Genomic DNA, 24,548 nt, shown 5'->3' on the forward strand with positions numbered 1-24,548 from the left:
AGAGGGACAAAAGAAGAGACAGAGTGTAACCCTTACTGGTGTTTGATTCTCTGGTGCCAACTATCTCTATCCTTAGTTTCCTTGAGATCCTAATACCACAGGACACTGTCACTGTTTGCTATTGATGCGTAATTCTAAAAACAACATTAGTAAAAACAATTCAGCAGTACACTCAATTTAAATCACAAGGTAAAGTCATTATATAAATTCAAGGATATCGCTATTTTGGAAATCTGTCAACACATTAACCTGCTAAAAGTTTTTAAAAAGCAAATATATATGGCCATTCAAAAATGCTAAAATTGTACCACAAATACCTCTCAGAAAAACATATTTTCTAAAATTAGCATAAATATATACATTTCATTCTTCTACTTTTTAAGTAATTTATGTGAATATTCTCAAGTATAAAAAATACCTTTCAAATCAAAAGTCAATATCTTATTAAATGGTAAAACCAAAGAAATATTCCCTTTAGAGTACATAATAAAACAAGGATTTCTGCTATTACCCTAATTATTTATCAATATTCTCAAAGCACCGTTATATAAGGGAATAAACATAGAAGTGTGTCTATGAAAAAGAAAGAAAAATGTAAAGAGTATTTGCAGATATTTGATTACAATCAAACCCCAAAGTATCAACTAAAAATATTTTTTAAACCTCTAGATATCAGAAAAATTCTGTAAAATAAAATTAACGAAGGTATCAGCCTAATAGATAAATTATATTTTAAAGCACAGTCATCAAAATTATTGGTGTTGGCATAGCTAAAGACCAATAGATCAAAATAAGTTAAAAGAAAATTAAGAAGAGGTCTCAAATACATAGAAAAATATAGAATATAATAAAAATAATATTTCAAGTCAGTGGTAAAAAGATGGCCTACTTATTAAAGATAAATAGGACAACTTGGTTACTAGTTTACAAGGAAAATAAAGCAGGAACTTCATTTAATTTCTTATATCACATGTATAGTCTAGATAATTTAATAACTTTAATATTTAATAAAACCATAAGTATACTACAATGGTGTCTGGATGATTATTTACAATCATAGAATGGAGAAACTTCCCTGAGAATGATATTAAACCTGAAATCACAGTGCGAAACATTAACATGAATTAAAATCTTTATGTGCTCAAAATGGTATTAATAAGGCAAATAGACAATGAACAAATAAGAAAAAAAAGTCCTTAACCTAGGTCAATTGGCTATTTTTCTTATATATACAAAGGAGAGCTCAAATCTTTCTGACACACGAAGTCTTCAGCTTGTATGCCACTCACTCCCTTGGTTTCAAACCTTCTAATGATTTCCCATTCCACTTGAAATGCAAACTCTACCATTGCAGGCTCATCATGATCTGATTCTTGCTCACTTCTAACTCATCCCTACCTGCTCTTCTCCCAGGGCCTTCGGTGCCAATGCTTCCTCTGTTCCTCAAACACTGCAGACAGTTTGTCTCTCCAGGGCTTTAGTATTTGCTTTTCTTCCTGCCTCTAAATGTTCCTGCTTGTGCTCTTCACATAGCTGGCTTTTCTGCATTCTTTAGATTTCAATACAAATATCATATACTCAGAAAGGAGTTCCTTAAAGACCCTGTCAGAATTAGAACACTCACCTCTCTTTAGGATACACGCTGCTATTTCCTTTATACTATTTGTTATTTTCAAACAAAATCTTGTTTATCGTTTTTACTTACATATTGGTCATCTGCCATGTCTGTTAGAAAGCTAACTCTATATAAGGACAATGCTTATTGCTTATATCAGTCTTGTTTACTGTAATATTCTTAATGTCACCAACTGTGTCTAGTATAATATAAGCCTTCTAAAATATTTGTCACAATAAATGCATGAACGATTTTGTGTTTAGAATAATGCCCTTATTTGGGGAATGGAAGTTATTAGCTGTCTGGGTGTATTATTAAAGATGAGATGAATGGAATGCAAAGACTAGATGTGTGGAATATATAATCATGTATAGCTTAATGACAGGCTATGCTCTGAAAAAAATGCATTGTTAGGTGATTTCACCATTGTGCAAATATCTTAATGTACTTACACACACCTAGATGGCATTGCCTGCTGTACACCTAGGGTATATAGTATAGCCTATTGCTCCCAGGTTACAAACCTGTATAGAATGTTACTGTCCTAAATACTGTAGGCAATTGTAACACAATGGCAAAGCATTTATGTACTGAAACATAGGAAAGGTATGATAAAAATACGGTATTAAAATATGGGGCCACCATCATAGATGCAGTCCCTCATTGACTGAAATGTCACGTGGCACATGATTATATATATTCTATCGGAATGAATGAGAAGAGCCAGCAGAGTGAGCTGCTTTATATAAAGGTGATGTGAAATTGTGGGGGCAGTTAGCGTCAGACAAGGTAAAATAATGAGCATAAAAGTCTTGAATATGGACAGACCAAGGCTTACATCCAGCCCCTTCAGTTTACTAACTCACCATGGGTAATTTTTCGATCCTGCTAAATCTGTTTCCTTATCTATACGCTGATGATGAGTAAAGTTCTAGCCTCATATGTTGTGTGACAATTAATGAGCAAATACAAATAACACATTCAGCAGGGCAGTTTACACACAGTAAGTGCTTGCTAAATACTGTTGATCACTACACCATCATCCTTGTCATCCTTCCCACCACCATCATCATCATCATCATCATCATCATCAGATTGTTGATATACTAACCTCAGAGTTCCACTGAAGGCACAAGCCACAAAAAGTCCTGGCAGTCCTGGCATTGTGTCAAATATTTTCATGACAAAGTATGGCATCAGCTGAAAAGGAGGCAAAAAATAAAAAGAAGAAAGAAAGAAAGAAAAGAAAAGAGAGAGCCAAAAAAAAAAATAGCATTAGTGGTCTTCTCAGCAGTGTTTGAAATGTGGGAAAATCGCTTTTTAGCCAAAGGAAATAGAAAGTTTATTTTCCTTCTTTTCAGTGTAGGCCATTTTCTTTCCTGTTTATCCTGAATGTTAGCAACTAAGCCCTAAAATCAAATCTATAAAAGAAGTCTTCAGGGAATCTATGTATGATGCTCTATACCCAGGTTTGCAGCAGAGGAGCCCCTCTTTGACAGAGCAGGACAGTTAAATATATATATGGAGAGAAGGCAAATGATTGCTTCTCTTGGGCATAATCCCCATAAATGGAGTTTGTAAAGCCATGTTTACTGTAGTATATCAGCATGATGTTTAAGTTATGCTGAGAAGACATGATAAGAGGCAGGCATTGTGGAAATAAGGGTCATTTTGTTCAATCTGAGGTTCCTTAATCAACTGTGAAACCTGTAGGAAAAGTCCAAAGAGAACAGCAACATCCATGCCATGGTTTAAGCCTGCATTCCATTCTCTCCAGCCTTGCTATGCTGCCAGACCTTGTCTTCAGGAACAAGGTGAGGAGCCCTCTTTTTAACATGCTCACTTCCCTGTATTAGAACATGGTAGGTGCTGATATCACCCAAGAGAAGAAAGAAGCCAACTTCTTGGGGTTTGAGAAATAGGGAGAAGTCCAGGCAGAAAAAGAGAAAGACCAACATTACCCACCAATGGCCAGAAGCATGCCCATTCCAGACATTGCCCACTGTCCTCAAGAAAATCCATACCTGGTCGGGTGCTGAGATGATGCCAGAAGTCCAAGGGTCACAGTCTTTGAAGTGAGAGTACATGATTAGGCCAGAGAAGACAGCACACACCAGAATGATCCAGAGACCCAACAAGTTAAAGTACAAGGCACTAGAAAAGAGCACATGGGCCTATTGGTAGCCTGCATACCATATCATAGTGTGATGAGGTCATTACCAAGTACTCAAGGTAAAGGGTTTTGGGCCTTTTCCCTAGTAAAATAACATTCTATCACCTTTATGAATCATTACACATTGTACTTTTGCAATATTTTTTTGCTTGAAAACATTACATTTTTAGACCCATTACCAAATTTAAATAAAGTAAGATTTTAAGTGAATTTTCCTTTGAAATCAGTTTTCTGCAAAGCTTCAATATGTGTGGTATGAGATCTATTCTCTTCGATGAAATTTCACATACCAATCACTCATATTATATAACTTCAAGTGATTTTTCCCCCTACTCAATTCATAAAACTGTCAAAAAGTCAACTTGCATTTTTAAATCTCTTTTTTCCAGAGAGATAATGAGCTAATATGGAAATAGATAAGCGTTGGAAATATTCACTTTGGAGATTAATACAGATAAAAGTTAATTTTTTAAAAAGACAACAGAAAATATGAAAAACTTAGGATCATCTTACCCATATTATTTGGTGCAATTCATTTTGTTTTAAAACACAGATATACCTATTTCCAGCCTGGGTGCTTTTATAGTATCCTATGGTTATGTTATATTCATTATTATCCTTTGAAAGTTGAAATTTTACTAATTTCCTCAATTCCAGAGAGGACATGAAAGTAGGCTGGACTTACCTTGGTCTGAGAGAATGAACAACCTCACTGTGGAGAGAGCTGCAGGGGGCCAAGAAAGCAACATGGAACATTGTCTAAGATCTAGTAATTGTTTGAAGGGAATCAAATTTAAATGGAAGGACACACGTTTATTTCAAAGTCCCCTAAAACCTATACTGTACAGGTATACTTGACTTTCAGAAGATCCTTAAATCAAACCCACATTTATAAGGCAAAAATGCCAGATATTATCTTTTTTAGAGGAGTTTTCACTTCACAATTTGGAACAAGGTTTTATCTCAAAGGATACTCCCTTGAAAGCATTTTGCCAATGTTTATCTATGATTTTTATGTGCTTATTTGTTTTTCTTGGTGGGCTTTGAGAATACAATTGCTATATAAAATGTGCAATACCTATAATAGAATTAGTTGTACTCTTGCTGTCTCCAACATTCAGGCCAACTCTATTTAAGGCTTTGCTCTGGCCAGCTAGAGAGGCTTTCTTGTTCATTCTTCTTCATAATAGTTACTTAGTCACTTCCTGCTCTCTTGTCAGTTTCTACTATAATTACTTATGTCACTATAGTATTAATGATCTGAAATTCTATATTTATTCGTGTATTATCATCTTGTGTTTGCAGAGCACTCAACAGTTCGAGCATATAGCAAATATAATTTTTTTGGTAAGAAATAATGAAATGATTGAAGAAATTCATGGTAGAAAATCATTACTATATGATTGCATTTCTTACACTATTTAATTAAAAATACTATTGGACCTGGAGTTAAAAGTCTTTATCCTTAACAACTGTGTGCATTTAGAAAAGTCATATAACACTCTGAGTCAGTTATATCATCTGTAAAAAGAATATAACTGCCTTACTTTTTATTATAGGAATGTGAGAGTTTAATGAATTACGCTCTGTAAAAATATGTGGAGGTTATATGGCCACACAGAGGACAGTCATATATTATCCAAAATAATTTTATAACTTCATCAATCAATTATGGGAAATGAGAAACCAGTGGCAATAGAACATTAAAGTCATTATATTTTGAATTGTTTCTCATTTGAAGTGGACTTTGGTTCTATATAGGGCTAATTCTTCTGTTTGTAAAGTAGGCTTTTTCATTGATCCATTCAAAAATATTTATTGGACAACTCTGTACCAGGCAGGCCCTGTTCTAGGTACTGTGGCCACAGCAGGAAGCAATGCAGAAGCCAACCTCGTGGAGAATACATTTTGAGATTAGAAGCAGGTAATGAACACTGAAATAAAATAAATAAATAAGATCATTTTAGATATGATAGAGATATGAGGAAAATAAACTAACGAAATGGAAATGGAAAAGCAACTGTATGTAGAGGTGCTCATTGTAACTGGGAGACGGGATGTGATATCCTGTATCAACTCCTTCTCCCCTCATAGCACCATTTGCTACCAGTAGACCTGAAAGATAAACAAAGGTTTAGAAACAGAAACAGTCAGCTTCCAGGAAGCACATGTAATTGTCTCGGTAAGTGATACTATTTCTAGATGCCAGAAAGATTTGGCTTAAGATTAAATCTTCTTTGGTGAGCAATCACATTTCTAGTCATGAAACCAAATGTATGTATATGAGCCACTCCTGATTCTAACCCACCTTCAGTGTAAACTTTATGGATCTATTTTTACCTACCTATTTTGCAGGATGTACTTTCCTCAAGTACCAGAGACTTTTTCTAATCCCCATGGAATGTTTTAATTACATTAGGCTCTCAGATAATGAAGTAGAACATCTAATCAGCATCTCCAGAGCCTAGGTGAGCGTCAGTCAGCAGCTGACTCTGAGTGTCCCCAGAGTGCCCAAAGCTCCTGCCGTGTGACAGATGGGAGCCCTCACCATTTCTCCACCACAGCAATCTCCTCTCCAGCTCTGTGTACTGCAACTGTATAGAACATCTGAACTGATTTCTCTCTCCTGAATTTTATTAACCCTTATTTTATTAACCTAAGATTCTCTCAGAGAACTCTTTTCTAAAGAGAATTTTATGTTTCATCTTTCATTATTGTCACAAAATTACTATCACAGTCCTGATCCCTTCATGGGAGTAGGGATGAGTAGAATCAGCAATGGCAATCCTGAAGGTGAGAAAATTATGTACATTTGTTAGGAAATTATGTACATTTCTTTCTTCATGAGTATGCCTCTTTTTCTGTCTGTTTTCATACTCACTAAATATTAATACAACAAATTCCAAGTTCCAGGCAACCGTAGAAATGGGATTATATTTATTTTATTTGAACTAAACTACTTCACTAAATGGGGTTTTAACATTTATATACAGAAATGTGTGTGTATGTGTATACACATATTGATTAATTACAGCTATACAGTTGCCTTACTTGGCCTACCCTGTTGGAAATTTCCTAGTTAGATAACTGTAAGTTAGTTGGCAGTTTCTGAATAGTTAGCCTTAAGTTTCATTTTTTTCTTCGATATGTATATATGAGTGTATACACATCCACATCCACATATATATACTTATCCATACATGTGTGTGTCCCTATGTATATACATACACACAAGCATGACCTTCTTGAGGCATTACTTTGTTTAATAAACAATAAACATTTAATAAGCACAAAGCATTATTCTTGGTCTTGTTGGGGGAAAATGGTTAAAAAGACATATTGCCTAACTACAGGTATTAACATAAAGAAGTTAGGCATATTCATAAAAGAAAATAATATAAACTCATAAGATTTTTAAAAACTAGATATAACAAATAATTATTATTTATTTTACCAAAGAATTCTCCTCTTTACAGGTATAGCCAACTATAATTTATTCTAGAGCAGAATTTTAAATGAATTTTCAGATCAAAGTCACATACATTTTCAATAACACAGCTATTTGATAAAGAGATAACCACATGTATTGAGGGTTTGTTACAATATTATTTATATAATAAGATTTGAATATGTTTACCAGTGAACTGATGAAATACCGGAAAATGCTTTTATTTCCTTATTCTGAGAGCTATAAAATATATAAGGAGAACATGATAGTTCTACTTTTGGAATTCAACTTACAAAGTAGTTGAATCATTTCCAGGCAATTTTATATTTTATTCAGTGAACATAAAAAAACTGTGCATTGAAATTATTTAAAAATTATCTGGGGAAATATAGTGACGGTTTCTCTAAGAAAAGTTAGGCTGGTGAGGTTGAAACCTTGGGAAGTAGAACTGAAGATGACAAATCATTGTGGATGCAGTTCTGGCTTATTTCTGCTAGTTTTGTGAAAGTGTATGTATAACTTTGGTCCCCATTTTGGATCATGAGGTAGTTTGCAGGGCTTGGAAAATGCTTGATGCTTGTGACCCTGCCTGTGTCTCTTCAGAGCAAGCAAACCAGGAAAGAGTCAGAGCAGCTGAAGTCCCACTGTGGCTCACCATATTACCCAAGGTTTTCTTAGTTTATAACCTCTCCTTGGAAACTTTAAGAATACAAACATCTGTTAAGTGACCTTAACCTTTGCAAATATAAATGAAGCCTAACTTGGGCTAATTCTGGTAAATGCCTATCAAAGAAAAAAAAAAAAAACTTAATGCTAACTAATCAGAAGGCACAAACTAACTTATAGATATGTAACTCAAAAATTTCCAACAGGATATACCAAGTAAGACAACTGTACAGCCGTAACCAGTCAAATATTCTCTTTGCTCTACTTCCACGTTTATCCTATAATTTTTCCCCTTGTCTTCCCTCAGTGGAAGCCCTGAGCTACTTCTATTTGGTAGGTGCCTAATTCATAGATCATTGTTCACTCAAATAAACTCTTTTAAAAAAATTTAATTGTGCCTCAGTTTACCTTTTAACCCATGAAAAGAAAAATAATAGTTGAAGAGACCACATGCTAAATCAAGCGAGAAGGAAATATGAGCTATTTATCTCTGCATTGCCACCCACAGTACCTAATTTAATCTGGTAATTTCTCAATAAATGAAGGCAGCAAATAATTGAGAGAAAAGGCAAACAGACTTCAGTTTACACCCTAGCTCTGCCACTTCCTGCTGAGATAAGAGTAGTAAGGCTAGGCTCAAAAAGTTGAAAGAGTTAAGTGAATCTCTCTGCCTCTCTCTTACACACACACACACACACACACACACACACACACCCAAGAGGAAGTATTAATATATAATAAGTACCCATAAGGTAAGATAAAACACAACAGTTTTTCTTGATTGAGAACTTACAGCTTAGCATGCTTTTCTGTTTTGCAAGAGATGCATCGCTGGATAGTTGATTGATTGACCCCATAGATTCCGAGCCATGTAAAAGTTCCTCCCACTGTGATAGTCCAAAAAGTGTGTCGCCTGAGAGGATCTACATCAAAGCTATGAGACAGAGAGAAATGAGTGAACAAAGGTATTCCCTGATGCAGATATTATTTTAGGTGATAAGGTCATGTGGCTAAATCTTTGTAAAGTATGAAAAAATTGCATTGGACATACTCAAATATATGTAGTCGGGATCCATTTGCTGATTGCTCTAATACATTGTGGAATCCCCCAGCATGAGTTGATCCTTGAATGAGAACCGTTAAGAAGCCCACAATCATGACAACCATCTGAAATGCATCTGTCCACACCACTGCTTTTAATCCTCCCTGAAATAGAGAGAATGTTTGAGTGCTTGAAAACGAACCCTGCAACTCTTCCAGCTCTGCAAAGCCTCTCTGCTAATGCATGCATGCATTCAGTCACCTAGTCAGCATCAATCACTGAGCATCTTTCATGTGCCAAGTACTATGATAAACATGGGAATAAAATGGTAAGTGAAAGAGACAGACACCTTCCTTAACTTTATAAAGTGTATAATCTAGTGGGAGAAGCAGATGTTAGGCAACAAAATAGTGATTTACTTGAAAATGTGGAAAGTGCAATTAAGAAAGACAGGTTATCATGGGAGCATAAAACAGACAGTCCTGACCTGGTCTTGAGAAAATTATGTTCCAGCTAATTTCTGAAGAATGAGTAGGAATTTACTTAAGTACAAAGCACAAAGAGAAGAGGGAAGCAGCATGTGTGAGGAGGCACAGCTTCCTGATGAAACACAAGAAAACTGGAAGATGTTGGTCAAAGGTGTGAAACACCCAAAGAGGAATTTGCTCTTTGCCTGAATTTGCTAGAGGCCAGACCATACAGACTTTAATGAGGGCACTGTAATGATTTCTCAAAAGCAATAAGAAAACATTAACGAGAGTTATATGATGAGAGATTTTGTTTCATAGTAGTTTCATTGGTGATTGTGTGGAGAATCAACTGCAGGAAAAGAAAAGGAATTGAGAGACCATCTCAGTTTATTTCAGTAGTCCATGCCCAAGATAACTGGCAGATAGAAGGTAGAGATGAAGATAAATGATGGACCTAAAAGTTATTTTGGAAGTAAAATCAACATAACTTATGATTCATTGAATACAGGTGATGAAAAAGAGGATGAAGAATAACCAATAAGGTCTGGCTTACACAATGAGAGACATTTTTTGCAAAATTAGTGACAGGGAATATATTTTGGGAAACTGAGATGATAGAGCATCAAGAAACAAACAACTAGGTAGGAATATTATATTCCATACATTAATGGGGAAAGGAGTTTTAAGAGCTGCAGAATGGTCAAATGATGGGGTAAACAGAACAGAGTTCCAGGAGGATGAATATAATAATAGAATTTAGGATACAATAATTTGGCAAGAAGTTAGAATAGTGGTTAGAACTGGTTCCCCTTTAGAGACACCTGAGGAACGTAAAAAGCAAAATGAATAAATAAATAAACAACATTTGAGCCCCATCCTCATGGGTTGTGAATTAATTAAAGTCTGAATTTGGGATTCAGTTCTCAGTGTCTTTTGAAAGCCCCCTAGGTGACTCCAGTGTAGAATTACAGTTGGGAACATGTGGGCAAGAAGAAGGAAGGAAAGAGAGGCTGTTGCAGTATTCCAGGTACAGAAGCCCTTAGGACCAGGATATATGTGGGATGAGCAAGTAGGAACAGATGCAGTGATTTATCAAAAAGTGCTTGGGAAGTGAATGAGCCCCATGAAAATGAAATGATGTGGTATTTTTAACACTGAAAAACAGAATTATCATCTCTGGTTACTCCCCCAGAGTGTCAAGTACTTCAGTGAAAAGATGACAGGCTTCATCTTTAGCATGAGATACTAGGGTTGCCCATCATTTCTTTTGTAATTATAATTGAAATTCAATTGTAAAAATAGACATTAAAGTACCTGCCAAAAGCATCATATTTATATATTTTGTTCACAGCATGGATTGAGGAATAATAAATTTCTTACCTCCTACCTCCTAGGTAGCACTAGCTTAATTTTCTTAAAGTTGTTAAGCCTTCCAAACCCAAATCTCAACATCAGATTTTAGTGGTCTAAAGACAAAATGACAAAGTCCTCTGTTTTCAGAGGATACTTGGCATTGGTTGTGCAGAAATCTGCATAAACTTGGCATAAGGCAAGAGAAAAAAACACGTCATCAGATATTAATCAAAAGGCAGATTATAGCTATCATGAAGACTTGTCTGACTCCTTCATACAGCAAGATTCCTCACTTTTTTCCCTCTGTCATACACACACACACACACACACACACACACACACACACACAGATCTTTTATAATACTGATGGTACCTTATATGTCACCTATATATTTAATCAGACTGTGTTGTTTGGGGTTTAATGTTTGCCCCACTAAACTACAAAACTCTGATGACAACAATCACTTTCTCTTTTCTCTTTCACTGGTTATTTTAAATATTTTATACATCACAGGCTTAGCAGAGTAAAGAAACTGCAATATGAGCAAAGGTGAAGCCTCTTATTTGGCTAGAGAGAACAGAGGTGTGCTACAGAGATTTTATGGGTAGATTGGAATAGCAGAATGAAAGATTTCCAACAGCAGGCTAAGGAGCTTATTATTTATCTTGTGAAAATAGGAAGTAAGAATCAAATCAGGTCAGTAAAGTGGCATGAAGAAATGAATATTTTAGGAAAATTAATCTGACAAAGGTATATAGGATGTGGGAGCAAGAAGAGACTGGAAACACAAAACCAGTTAGAAGGTAGTACATTTAGTTTATTTTAGTTTATTGTGATTATAAAAAATATCTGGATGTGTTTCTGATGTACTTTTTTGGTTTCTATTTGTCCTACTTTTGCTATGCTTGTTTTCCTCTCTTCTTCTCTTGCTTTGATGAATTGAGGGTTGCTTTTTCAAGCACCATTTTTCTTAACTTTGACTATTTTATTTAAATGGGTCCTCTTGAAATGTTGCCATGCATTTTAAATGTAGAGTCAGTGTTTAAGCAATGCCATAATCCCAAAAAGTTCAAGGATTATAAAACATTTAAGTCTGAGTATGCTCTTCCTGATTTACATGCTATTGTTATACAATTTCGGGGTAATTCTTTTTTAATGTCAAAATGATATATAATTATAATTATGATCATAATTATTGATATATTTTATATTGTACAGTAATATAAAACATTTAATAATATATAAATTATAAAATAATGATTATCATTTAGTATCAAAAATAGTTTAACTAGACTTGCTAAATGGTTACTCTTTTATTTTCTCATCAATTCCTCTGTTTAAAACTGTCATATTGTAATGTTTTCCCTTTCTCCCACAGCACCACCTCTAGATTTTTCTTTAGGGAAGTTCTGCAAGTGTTGATTCTTTTCGGTTCTTGGCACTCAACTCCTGAAAGATAGTTTTGTCAAAAACACAATTATGACTGCGTCTGGACTTGTTTTTAGTCAATGCTTTGAATATGTTATTCCACTCTTTCTGGCTTCCATTGTTGTTGCTAAGTGTCCCTTTTTAAGTATCTCTTTCTCTCCCTTCTGGCTCTTTTTCAGGTTCTCCATTTGTATCTGCTGTTCTACAGTTTCACTAGTGTATCTACATTTAAACTTATTTTTTCTTCTTTATGCTTTAAGGTTACATTTTCTAAATCTATGTATTGCTATCTTTGATCATATCTGAAAAATTGCAAGCCATAATTTTTTGAAACATGCCTCACTTCTATTCTCTCTGTATTCTCCTCTGAGACTCCAACTAGACGTGAATTAGACCTTCTTATTTTGTCCACCATATGTCTCCATTTCTATTTCACTTTTTTCATCTTCTTGTCTCTCTGTTATTCTTTAGGTTGTTTCTTTGGATAAAGTTTCCATCATACTGATTGTCTCTCCAGATATGTTTGCTCTTTATCATAATAATTATATTGTGTGGTCAGTCATTCCTGATGTTTACTCATCCCAGAAATTACATTCCTTACTTATTTGTTTATGCATATCTGTTCTTTTATTCAGTATCTTTTAATACCAAAATTTTCTGTTCTTGCAAGGCTAAATTTTGTTTGTTGTTTTTCTGATCCTCACTCATGGTACATTGCTATTTTGTATTTTTAGTGGTATTTTATTAAAGTTATTGTTAGATCTTTATCTAGATGTAAATATCTTATATTCTTAGGTTGGATTATTCCTCCATAGAGGATTTGCACCTTTTTCCTCGCAAAAGCTGAAGTGTATCACTGAAGTAAAGCCATGTTAGCTCCCCTCAAGGATTCTAGCTTAATGTTACTGCCCCAAACTTAGCTTCTCTACATTCTCACTGACCCAAGGTGCAATATCTTAATAGTAATCCTGTTATCAGCACCTGCCTTCGAGTCAGCCCCATCCATCCTGTCTACCCACCACACTCCTTCCAAATAGCCCTGATAATTAATATATTTTAAATTATTTTATATTTTTTAACTTTATTTTGGGGGATAACACTTACTTAGGTAGCTATGATATCTTTTTCAAGGCAAACAATGCATTAAAAATGGTGATATCCAGCATCTAGTTGCCCTTCTCTGGACAGGTACCTCAGAACAACTAATCTATTATATGAGGTCAGAGGTAAGAGGATCAAGATTTTATTTTTTTAGAATAGGTGGGAAGAGTTGTGTGTCTGGAATAGAAATATGATAATAAGAATGCAATTTTTAAAAATGAAGATAAAACTAAGTGCAAAGAAATAATGGGATTTGCAAGTATGAAAAAGAGAGATCAGGGTCTTTTAAAATTGTATATAATCAGAATAGATGTTACAAAGGGTAAGTGATAGCACATAACACCAAAATACATGAATCATCTGCTATATGAAAACATATTAATTTTTTTTAAATTTTTATTTATAGAGTAGGAAAGAGAATTCAACTGTTGGGGAACCACTGCCATATGCTTAACTGGTTAATTATGGCCTGTACATGGTACAATGACTCAGAAGAAAAAAGACTACAGTTGCAGGGTGTGGGCAAACAATAGGTGCCCAGTGAATGTCTGCTGAACTAAACTATATATAATTGTATTAATTACATAAATATGCTGCCAATACCACTCAGGCTGCTTAATTAAAAACAGAGCATCTGTAAAGCCAAATGGTAAATGTAATCCAGGCTTATCCAGAAATACAAGACAAAAACAAGCTGTGAAACCCTAAAGTTTATAAAATGCCAGCCATCATTGCTCACTTGGATATACATTTTGTTATTTCTCAACCAGTAGACAGTGAAGTATAAAGTGTAAAGTATAAAGGCCACCTATGGTTTATGAGGGCTATGAATGAAAAACTATTTTTCTCAGAAGTAGCATAGGGTCATCTATTCTCTAATCAATAAGACTTTTTTTCATTAGATTTTTTCTTATTAGATACAATTTTCTGGAATGAGTACAGAGATTAAATTTTCTTAAAGGCTGGTTATGAAAAGAATGTTAAACAACAGCACCTTCCTCAGGAAACTATGACAGATAAGTTGACATACTTCTGCTTAATTTTGGAATAGCAAAGTCTGCTATAATTAGATGCCTGCTGCTGGAGATTTGCCCTTACCCCATATTAGGAGGTAGTGTTAAATACTTCTTCACAGCTAGATACATACCAAGGTACAGTAGAATGTGCAAACAATTCCTGTTGCAAACACAGAGCCCCAGAGATCAAACCCAGTCACTAGGAAAGGAGAAAAACAGTATTAAAGGAAGTTTCCTTGAAAAACTTAAAAGAGCAAGTTTTATGAGGAAAGAAGACAAAAAATATTTTCATCAGTGTTCGTTGTAGGCAAAAATAAAATGAGTTTTACCTCATTAAATTTTCTCACTTTTGAGAAAGATTATTATATTTTTATACTTCTAGCTAGTCAATAAATTTTATGTAATGTTCAGTCAAATTTTTCCTCCTAAGATTTTATAGCCTCCAATCTTCAATCAAAACGTTTTCTTTGTTTTTGAATTTGTGTTTTTCTCAACAAAATTGTCTGAGAACTCTGAAACCACCTAAACATCATTCATGCAGCAGGGATATAAAAGGAAATAGTGGCTTTAGAGGGTCCACTGGGAAGACTTTTGGACAGAAAGTCAGTACATTTGAATTTTTATTCAAACAACCCACTTCTCTTCTCTAACCATCATGAGAAATTTGAACAAAAATTGATTTTTAATACCTCTTTGACATTTTTTTTCCAGGAAAACAATCATTTTATTGAATGTACCTAGTATACATAGTTATACATGTGCCATGGTGGTTTGCTGCACCCATCAACCTGTCGTCTATGTTAGTTATTTCTCCTAATGCTATCCCTCCTTTGGTCCCCCAGCCCCAGATAGGCCCCAGTGTATGATGTTCCTCTCCCTGTGTCCATGTGTTCTCATTGTTCAACTCCCACTTACGAGTGAGAACATGTAGTGTTTTGTTTTCTGTTCCTATGTTAGTTTGCTGACAATGATGGTTTCCAGCTTCATCCATTTCCCTGCAAAGGACATGAACTCATGCTTTTTTTTTTTTTTTTTTGAGATGGAGTTTTGCTCTTGTCATCCAGGCTGGAGTGCAATGGCGCAATCTCAGCTCACCGCAACCTCCGCCTCCTCCTGGGTTCAGGCAATTCTCCTGCCTCAGCCTCCTGAGTAGCTGGGATTACAGGCATGCGCCACCATGCCCAGCTGATTTTTTGTATTTTTAGTAGAGACGGGGTTTCACCATGTTGACCAGGATGGTCTTGATCTCTTGACCTCGTGATCTACCCGCCTCGGCCTCCCAAAGTGCTGGGATTACAAGCGTGAGCCACCGCTTTGTATATGGCTGCATAGTATTCCATGGTGTATATGTGCCACATTTTCTTGATCCAGTGTACCATTGATGGGCATTTGGGATGCTTCCAAGTCTTTGCTATTGTGAACAGTGCTGTAATAAACATATGTGTGCATGTATTTTTATAGTACAATTATTATAATCCTTTGGGCATATACCCAGTAATGGGATGCTGAGTCGAATGGTATTTCTGGTTCTAGATCCTTGAGGAATTGCCACATTGTTTTTCACAATGGTTGAACTAATTTATACTCCCACCAACCATCTAAAAGTGTTCCTGTTTCTCCACATCCTCTCCAGTATCTGTTGTTTCCTGGCTTTTTAATGACTGCCATTCTAACTGGCATGAGATAGTATCTCATTGAGGTTTTGATTTGCATTTGTCTAATGATTAGTGATCTTTGACTTTTAACAATCCATGCCTTTTTATTCCTGTAGCTTGTAAGAATGCATATTATAAAATCAGATTACAAGTCCAAAGCACAAAACTCAGAAGAATATCAAGATAAAAAAGACTTTCTTAGCAGCTCTTACCTAAACCTCACTGACTCTGAGGTTAATATTTCTCAATATGAGCACATAGCCCAATTAAATGGAATGCTGAGAACTTTCATTATGACAGGTGCCATTGTGAAGTTTACCTTCACTTCTTTCCTTTTTGTTTCTAGCATTCTATTGCTTTGAAGGTATCAACTATAAATTTTAGTGTAACTATTACAAGCAACTTTTACTCTTACACTGGATTATCTACTTCATGATATCACTACAGGCCATATATTATAGATGAACATACTTAGTGACATATACAATACCAAAACTGCCATAATTCTAGCGATTGAAAAACAAAAACCAAATCCCAAACAAATAAAAGCAATCAAAATTGGTATCAAGAAGTATGTGAATCAAAACCAACTAATTGTTTGTATTATTTTCAATGTTCAATCAATGTTTAGAGCTTCACATAATGACTTCTAATAGTAATTCAGAACTACCAGACGAATATCTCCCTAACAAAGTATTTTATTTATAATTCTCCAAGGTGAGAATTCAGGCATAAAAATGGTAAGATATGCCAAGAGAATGTTGATAACTCACCTTGATTGAGTGCCAGGGCAGGAGCATACACCACCACTCCTGTGTAGAGAATCTGGTAGAGAAACAAGAGTCAGGTGGGCAGTGAGAAAGTGACATATAAAGGAAAACTACCTAGAAAGTTCTTTATTGATACTAGAGTTGTATTCTCTTCAACTTGTTCATCAAACATTGCATTCCCGTCCACTCTAAATTTTACATTGCTCACCACTTTCAGTAGTTTGTAGAGGGGATATAATCATTAGGTGGTGGAAGAGGGCTGGATTTTCAAAATTGCTACTAATTTTGAGATATTATGGTTATATTTTGTATATCTCTAAGGGACACAAAAATAGACTTAAGTTTTCATTCACCTTCCTTCTACCCATTTTTCTCATATATGCATCAAAATGTACTCTCTACTGACTTCATGGGACAGAAGCATATTTTAGCAGTTTGATGAAATATGGAATTTAGAGGTGAGATGGTAAGAATCTGCAAGGAGAAAGAACTGTGCTGGGAAGACTAACAACATGGGTGGGTGATCTCCATAATGAATATATCTTCTAATTCCCAGAATTGTAACCACTACCCTGCTAAAAATAGGTCCAATTTCTCCAGTTTCTATTGGGAATTTCACCATGTAGAGATTCATGTTAAGGTTTTAAAAGGCAAGTATCTATAGGCAGATCCAGGAGCACTGTTTTCCTCTATTTTCTTGCCTAAATTCTTCAGCTAGTGAGTAGGAGTTTTTATTAAGAGGGAAGAAGCTTATCTTCTAGCAGAAAGTACTTGGTGAGTAGAAGGAAGTGTACCAAAGCCGTGCCATGGGCAAATTTGGAGCAGCATGAAGACATCCCAAAGCTGGGAGGGTGGGAAAAGAGTTCATAAGAGGGAGGGAAGTAGGAGTATTAGCTGGAAATGCTGTCTTAAAATGACTTTCGGCAAAATAGGCATTTCTGCTTCAACTCAGTTAATGGTTAAAAAACAAAACAAAGACACAGACAAATCTAGTTACCTGATCATTTCCTATCTAATCTAGGGCAACGTTTACAGGTTAAACAGCAGTGAAATAAATGTTAAGAAAATGTAGGTGGCTTACATGCACACACACACACACACACACACACACACACACACACACACACAAAGCTTTTTTCTTTTCGCTTTGTGGTTTACAGTATACATTTGTTTCTTACTTTTAGCACAGATTAAAAGTGATATCTGTGGAAGAAAGTAGTGTCTTCTTAGTATTAAGTGTCCTTTAGCTGAGTCTATTGCCCCCAAAATAAACAAACCTATATCTTGTAACCTCACAGTTTCCACATCTGCAGCAGCCATGACCCCTTACCGTCTGTACAATGTAGATGACTGTGGCAGCATAGCGAACTGGTTTGTTGAATCGTAGTTGTAAGTACTAAAGGAAACAGAAAGACATGCAGAGTCAGTGAGATTTAGATAAGAGCTGATAAGAAAGTCCTTTTTATCTTGGCATATCCTCTGTTGTGCTTTAGACTTGTAATCTGATTTTGTGATATGTAGCTTTAGAAGCAACAGTAATGAAAAAGCATGGATTGTTAAAAGTAAAAGATCTATTAAAACTCAACTTTTGTTCATGCTTCTCCTGATGATCAGAGAAGATAAGTGAGTTGTTTGAATAAAAATTCAACTCTATTGACTTTCTCCCCAAGAGTCCTCCTAGTGGACCTACTGAAGCCATTATTTCCTTTTATATCTCTGCTGCTCCAAATTCAGCTCAATCCTTTATTTTCTCTTTTCTGGATTGCTGCTGTAGGACTCCAATTGATCTCCCTAATACCAATCTTTGCCCACTCATCCTATCAACCACATATCTGCCATATTGATTCCCTTAAAGCAGAGCTCTGATCATGTTGCTCTTTTTCTCAAATTCTTCAATGATTCTCTGTCGTTGACAAAACAAAGTGCACATCCCAGGCTTGATATTCCAAATCTTCCATTGTCAGACCTCCACCCTCCCTTTCTTATATCACTAATCTTCACATAACTTATTCTCTGCATATAATTATTATTTGTCATTCAGCTAATATGTTGTGTGCTTTTTCAGACCTTTCCTTCATTTAGGCAGAATTCTTAATATAAGAGACACTCTCCCCAAATTTCACAAAGTCTTAGTCATCTGTCAACAGATGGAAGGAAAAGTCAATACATTGTTTCAGATATCCAATTATGCAGTTGAAACGGTCTTTCTTTTTTCACAGATGAGAAACTCAAGGCTTAGATCCTGGATGAAAACATCAGCCCAATTGCTATTCCTAGCCCTGCTCATACTTTCTCCTCTGAGCTCATATGGCACTAATATTAAGACATTTTCATGGTTCTCAGTTGCTATGTTGTATTTCGGTGTTGAAATTGATTCTCGTTCTATTAGTTTGTTGTTAATACTGTGCAAATTAATTGCCACCAATTTCTTGGCTTAAAACAACAGAAACTTATTACCTCTCCATTCTGAAAAACAAAAGTTAAAAATCAATTTCACTGGGTCAAAATCAACATGTGAACAGGAGGCTCCTACAGGAAGCTCTAGGGAAAGTCAGCTTCCTGCCTTCCTGTTGTTAGTGGATGCTGACAGTCCTTAGCTTCTGGTTCCATCACTCCAATCTCTGCCTTTATAGTTACATTGCCTTTCCTTTTGCCTTTCAAATTTCCCACTACCTCCCTCATATAAGGATACATGTGGATTGTATTTATATAGGGCCCCTCTGGATAATCCAAGACAATTTTCTCACCTCAAAATCCTTTAATCACATTTGCAATAATCCTTTTTTAAAAAACCGTGTTAAGTAATATTCACAGCTTTCAGGGATTACATCTGAATATAAATTGGGGAAGGTATGTTGCTTTCAGCCTGCCACATTTACTATCCCTGATACATATGAATACCATTCTATTTTATTCATTTTTATCTTTGTCATTTACGTATTCATTCATTCAACAAATATTTGTTGCCTGCTTTACATATTGCATTCTGACACAAAATGGTAAGCAAATATAATAGAGTCCATACCATAGAGAATCTTATAGATTAGAAGAAGTGACCATTAAAAAATATTTATACTGATAAAAGTAAAGTTGCAATTGTGGTATGTACTATAAGAGCTAGAAGTAGCTGTGAACTTGCTAAATAGTAGGATCTGATTTACTGTTTTAGAGGTAAGGAACGGTTTTTCTCAGTAAATATTCTAGAAGAAATTAGTATGTGTCTTTCAGTGCATAATAAACATGTTTTGAATAAACAAAATTAATTTTTAAAGTATCAAATGGCTTGAGGATTAAATTTCTTGCTTGCTAGTAGTTTCTACTTCATAGTAGTTCTTTCTTTTCCAAATTTTAAAAAAAATCATTTTGATTAAATCAAGGATTGATAAGTGATTTATCCTTTCCCTAGAAACACTAGATAAATGTTTCATGGCTTACTATGGGCCCCTCTTTGAAACAGAGGGCATCTCTTGGCAGAACTTTGACTCCATTTTACGCTAAGTTACATTCTCAACTTATCCTGTTAGATTCTCCCAAACCTGAGGTAAAACAAAAAACAAAACAAAACAAAAAAACTTATTTTTATGCCCTCTCTTCAGCTGATGTATTCTGTGAGCCAGAATGTATATTCCAGTGAATACGTGAATGAAGGCACCATATATAAGTTAACTATTGTTACAGAGGAAGGGAAGTCAGTGAGGAGTCAGCAGTCTCAAATATCATTAGATAGAAAACACTGCAAAATGTTTGTGGTAAAGACAACTTGGGTTCACATCTTATGCCCTTGGGAAGAGTAGTTTCTGCCACTAAGCCATGGTTTTCTCTTCTGAAAGTGAATGCTTGTATGGATCAAACGGTGGGAGGTATGCCAATGCCAAGTACAGAGCTAGGGATTAATGACTGCATTGGTCACTGAGGGGGCAACACCCATGGTTTATGGTCACCCACTGTTCCCGTACATGTTGATGGCATCTAAATGTGCCTGAGGTTATCTGCTTTAGACTGTTATGAGCCTTTGCACTGGGTCACAGGGCAGATCAGAAAGGCTTGGGGGTGTTATCATCAGCACTTAGCCAATGACTAAATGGACTTGGAAACAAACTATCCTGGCTTTTTGCCTTTCAGTGAGGACAACCCTGAGACACATTTTATATTGTCTCCTAGAGACTCCCAGTTGGATTGAACCCCTATTGCTCACAGTGCAACCTACTCAAAATTACATTTTTTGTTGGCATCTTTTTCTTCTATGTCTCTTGCTGCCACTTGTCTCAGTGCTTAGTGGAATCACTTCCCCCAAATCAACTTGCATTCAAATCCTTGTTTCAGAATCTGCTTCCAGCAGAATGCAACTTAAGACAGGGAAATTTATAGTAAAGATTTTGAAAACGCTTCTGTAATGAGGTATGTTCTCTTTCTGATAGGAACTCTTTTCTATCACTTAAAGAACTCAGGATAGCCTACTGGAGGATGAGACCAAAGGTAACAAGGACAAGCTGTCTCATTTGCATTCCCCTAGGCCAGCAAGATGGTAGCCAACTTACTACCTTATGGAAGTTACATACATGGCCCCAAATGAGACCAGCACAATTTTATGGGGCCCATCTGAGCCAGGCAAAATAACTAATCTACAGAACTGTGATAAAATAAAATAGTTATTCTGAGACATTTATCTTGTGGTAGTATGCTACATGGTAATAGATTACAATGAATACAAGGATTGGTACTAGAAGTGGGGAGATGTAACAAAAACCAAAAATATATAGCATTAGTTTTGGTACTGGGTGGCACAAGGAAGCCTGAAAAACCTAAGGGGCAATGAATCCTGAAAAATGGTAAAGTCACAAGGATGCTGCTATAGAGAACTTGAAAAAAATCAATGATTTTCACATCTCAGTTAAGTGCCACTCAATTTAGTCAACCCGGTAAAATTACGAAGACAGTACTGCGGAAAATCTATATGAACAAAGGCCTATTTAGAAAGCAGTATCCTTGAATTCCAGTTTGAGATTTGCTGGTATCTTACTCTGTGATCTATGCCTCAGATTCTCATATGTGAAAGAAGAAAGACTATTACAACTGCATAATTCTATATCTGAAAGAATCCATCCACTTTTCCTTTCAATGTATTTACTCATTCAGTTTGTCACCTTTGGTATATATATATAAGCTATTCCTATTGTCAAAAGTAAAAATGCAACAGAGAAGTTGCATGCTTCATGCCTGCTTGTAAAAATATCTGATGTGACATTTACCAACATTATGATGGATTGTTTTCAGAACCCCATACTTGATCCAGCCATACTGTTTTCCATCTCAGGAAATACCAACTCTACTTTTCAGGTTGGTTCGAGCCCAAACTCTACTTCTCAGGTTCGAGCCCAAATGACATAGAACCAGCCTTTACTCCTCTTTCCCACGTTCCCCACATCTAATTCATAAAAGAAATCGGGGTGCTTGCCCCCTACTTTCAAAATATATTTACCTGCATACATCCTCTCTTACGACCCTATTGCTATCATCTCTTACCCAAATTATGTTAAGAACACTCCCAATTACCTCCCTGCTTCAGCAGTAAAAGTCCTATAATTATTTTTACTATATAGCTAGAGTAATCTACTCTTAACATACAAATCCCATCATGTCACTTATCTTCCCAAACACTGTAATGACCCATCATTTCTAGAGTAAAAGCTAATCCCTATGATGACCTAAAAGGCCTCATAATTTTGGTTCAGACCCTAAATATCTCTTTTACAACAAATATTTTATAGCACCATTTACTCTGCTGAAATAATATTCAATAACATCTTATAGATAAATATTGAATTTCTCAAAATAAAAATATAATTAATAAGAATACCACCACTTTCCTTTTAGTGGTGGAAAGCATTTATGAAAAAAAAATGTATGTAACATATAAATGCTCAGAAACCACTGTGCAAGAAGACATAGTGAAGTAGTAGCCTGGGCATTATCATAATGAAAATTTGAAATTGGCCGGGCGCGGTGGCTCAAGCCTGTAATCCCAGCACTTTGGGAGGCCGAGGCGGGTGGATCACAAGGTCAAGAGAGCAAGACTATCCTGGTCAACATGGTGAAACCTCGTCTCTACGAAAAATACAAAAAATTAGCTGGGCATGGTGGCACGTGCCTGTAATCCCAGCTACTCAGGAGGCTGAGGCAGGAGAATTGCCTGAACCCAGGAGGCAGAGGTTGCGGTGAGCCGAGATCGTGCCATTGCACTCCAGCCTGGGTAACAAGAGCGAAACTCCGTCTCAACAAAAAAAAAAAAAAAAAAGAAAAAAGAAAAAAGAAAATTTGAAATTGAAGAGAAGTAATTGAGATGCCATGAAGTCCAAGAAAAATGAGAAAACAGGTAGGCATTGGCCATAAGCCAATATTAAGTTAGGTAAAAAATAAACTGGATTTATTAGTGTATGATAAGAGAAGGAAGGAAATAGCTTTAATTAAAGTGAAGATAGCATTATGAGACTGATAATAATCTGTGCAATTGAGATAATGAAAATATATGATATTGCAAATGAGCTAAGCCTAATTTATCACTTGAGGGTTAGAAGAATTCCTTATGCTTAGACTTGCGACAGGGTAGTGATAAAGTAGCACAGATGGCGTATCTTAGTGTTGAAATCCTACCACACATATCAAGGCATTTAAATCAGCAGGCTATTGTTATGTGACACCCACCCCCAAACTCATTGGCTCAAAAACCAAAAATTTATTATTTCTCATAACTCTGAGGACAGACAGGCTGGGTGATCTCTCTGGTTTCATTAGGACTCTCATGTAGCTCTAGTAACCTGGAAGATCAATGGAGAAAGGTCTGAGACTGTCTCGCTCACAGGTCTGGTAACTGGTGTTGGCTGTTGGCTGAATGTCTCTGTTCTCCATGTGTCCACGCATGCTCCTGAAGCTATGCCAGCTTTCTTACATAGCAGTATCAGGGCAGGACAAAGGAGGGCAAAGGCAGTACCAGGAGGACAAAGGCAGACGCTGCAAGGCTCATGAGGACTAGGCTCCAAGCTCACAGAAGATCACTTTGGCTACATTCTAAAGGTCAAAGCAAGTCACAAAACTAGCCAAGGTTCACAAGGTGGATAAAGAGATTCTACCCCTTTAACTCTTTAGTATTTAAAAAGACCCTGGAAGGGATATCTTTCAATAAGTAATGGAGAATGGAGGCTGAAGAAAGAAACTCAAGATACTATAGACAGACTAAGTGGTATAAATTTGGAGACAGCATAAACAGTAATCATAATCATACAACACTCTTACATAGTATTTACCATTTGCCAGGCTCTGTTAAATGTATTTGTAAACAATACATCATTTATTCCACACAGACATCCTTTGAGATAGATAGATTTTTGTATTACCTCTATTTTACACATGTGAAATCCTATTTTACACATGTGAAAAGTTAAGTAGTTTCTGCCAAAGTCGTGAAACTAGCAAGTAGCAGAGCTGACACTGAAAGCCAAGTCAACAGAGTTCAGAGTCCACACATTTTTTTAAAGACAGAGTCTCACTCTGTTGCCCAGATTGGAGTGCAGTGGATCTCGGAGGCTCGCAGCAACCTCCTGGGTTCAAGTGATTCTCATGCCTCAGCCTCCTGAGTAGCTGGGATTACAAGTGCGTGCCACCATGCCTGGCTAATTTTTTTGTATTTTTTTTTTAGTAGAGATGGGTTTTGCCACGTTGGCCAGGTTGGTTTAGAACTCCTGATCTCAGGTGATCTGTCCAACTCAGCCTCCCAAAGTGCTGAGATTATAGGTGTGAGCCACCATGCCCAGCC

The 24,548-nt window shown here is 36.0% G+C and overlaps 1 protein-coding gene across 3 annotated transcripts in view; it reads right to left on the reverse strand.

Moving 5' to 3' along the window:
- Window positions 1-24,548, reverse strand: part of SLC5A12 (solute carrier family 5 member 12) — a 59,878-nt gene that overhangs the window by 29,333 nt on the left and 5,997 nt on the right. For 2 of the 3 annotated variants that reach the window (XM_074401254.1, XM_074401253.1), the window contains exons 2-9: window positions 18,069-18,134; window positions 16,742-16,793; window positions 14,445-14,512; window positions 8,954-9,108; window positions 8,696-8,836; window positions 4,474-4,512; window positions 3,640-3,769; window positions 2,727-2,815 (exon numbers count right to left, since the gene is read on the reverse strand). In XM_074401254.1, the coding sequence (XP_074257355.1) occupies window positions 2,727-2,815; window positions 3,640-3,769; window positions 4,474-4,512; window positions 8,696-8,836; window positions 8,954-9,108; window positions 14,445-14,512; window positions 16,742-16,793; window positions 18,069-18,134 (740 nt within the window). The remainder of the gene's footprint in view (window positions 1-2,726; window positions 2,816-3,639; window positions 3,770-4,473; window positions 4,513-8,695; window positions 8,837-8,953; window positions 9,109-14,444; window positions 14,513-16,741; window positions 16,794-18,068; window positions 18,135-24,548) is intronic. The other variant, XM_003919930.4, reaches the window with a different exon arrangement.

This window comes from Saimiri boliviensis, chromosome 6 (assembly GCF_048565385.1).
Source record: "Saimiri boliviensis isolate mSaiBol1 chromosome 6, mSaiBol1.pri, whole genome shotgun sequence".
Taxonomy (NCBI): Eukaryota; Metazoa; Chordata; class Mammalia; order Primates; family Cebidae; genus Saimiri; species Saimiri boliviensis.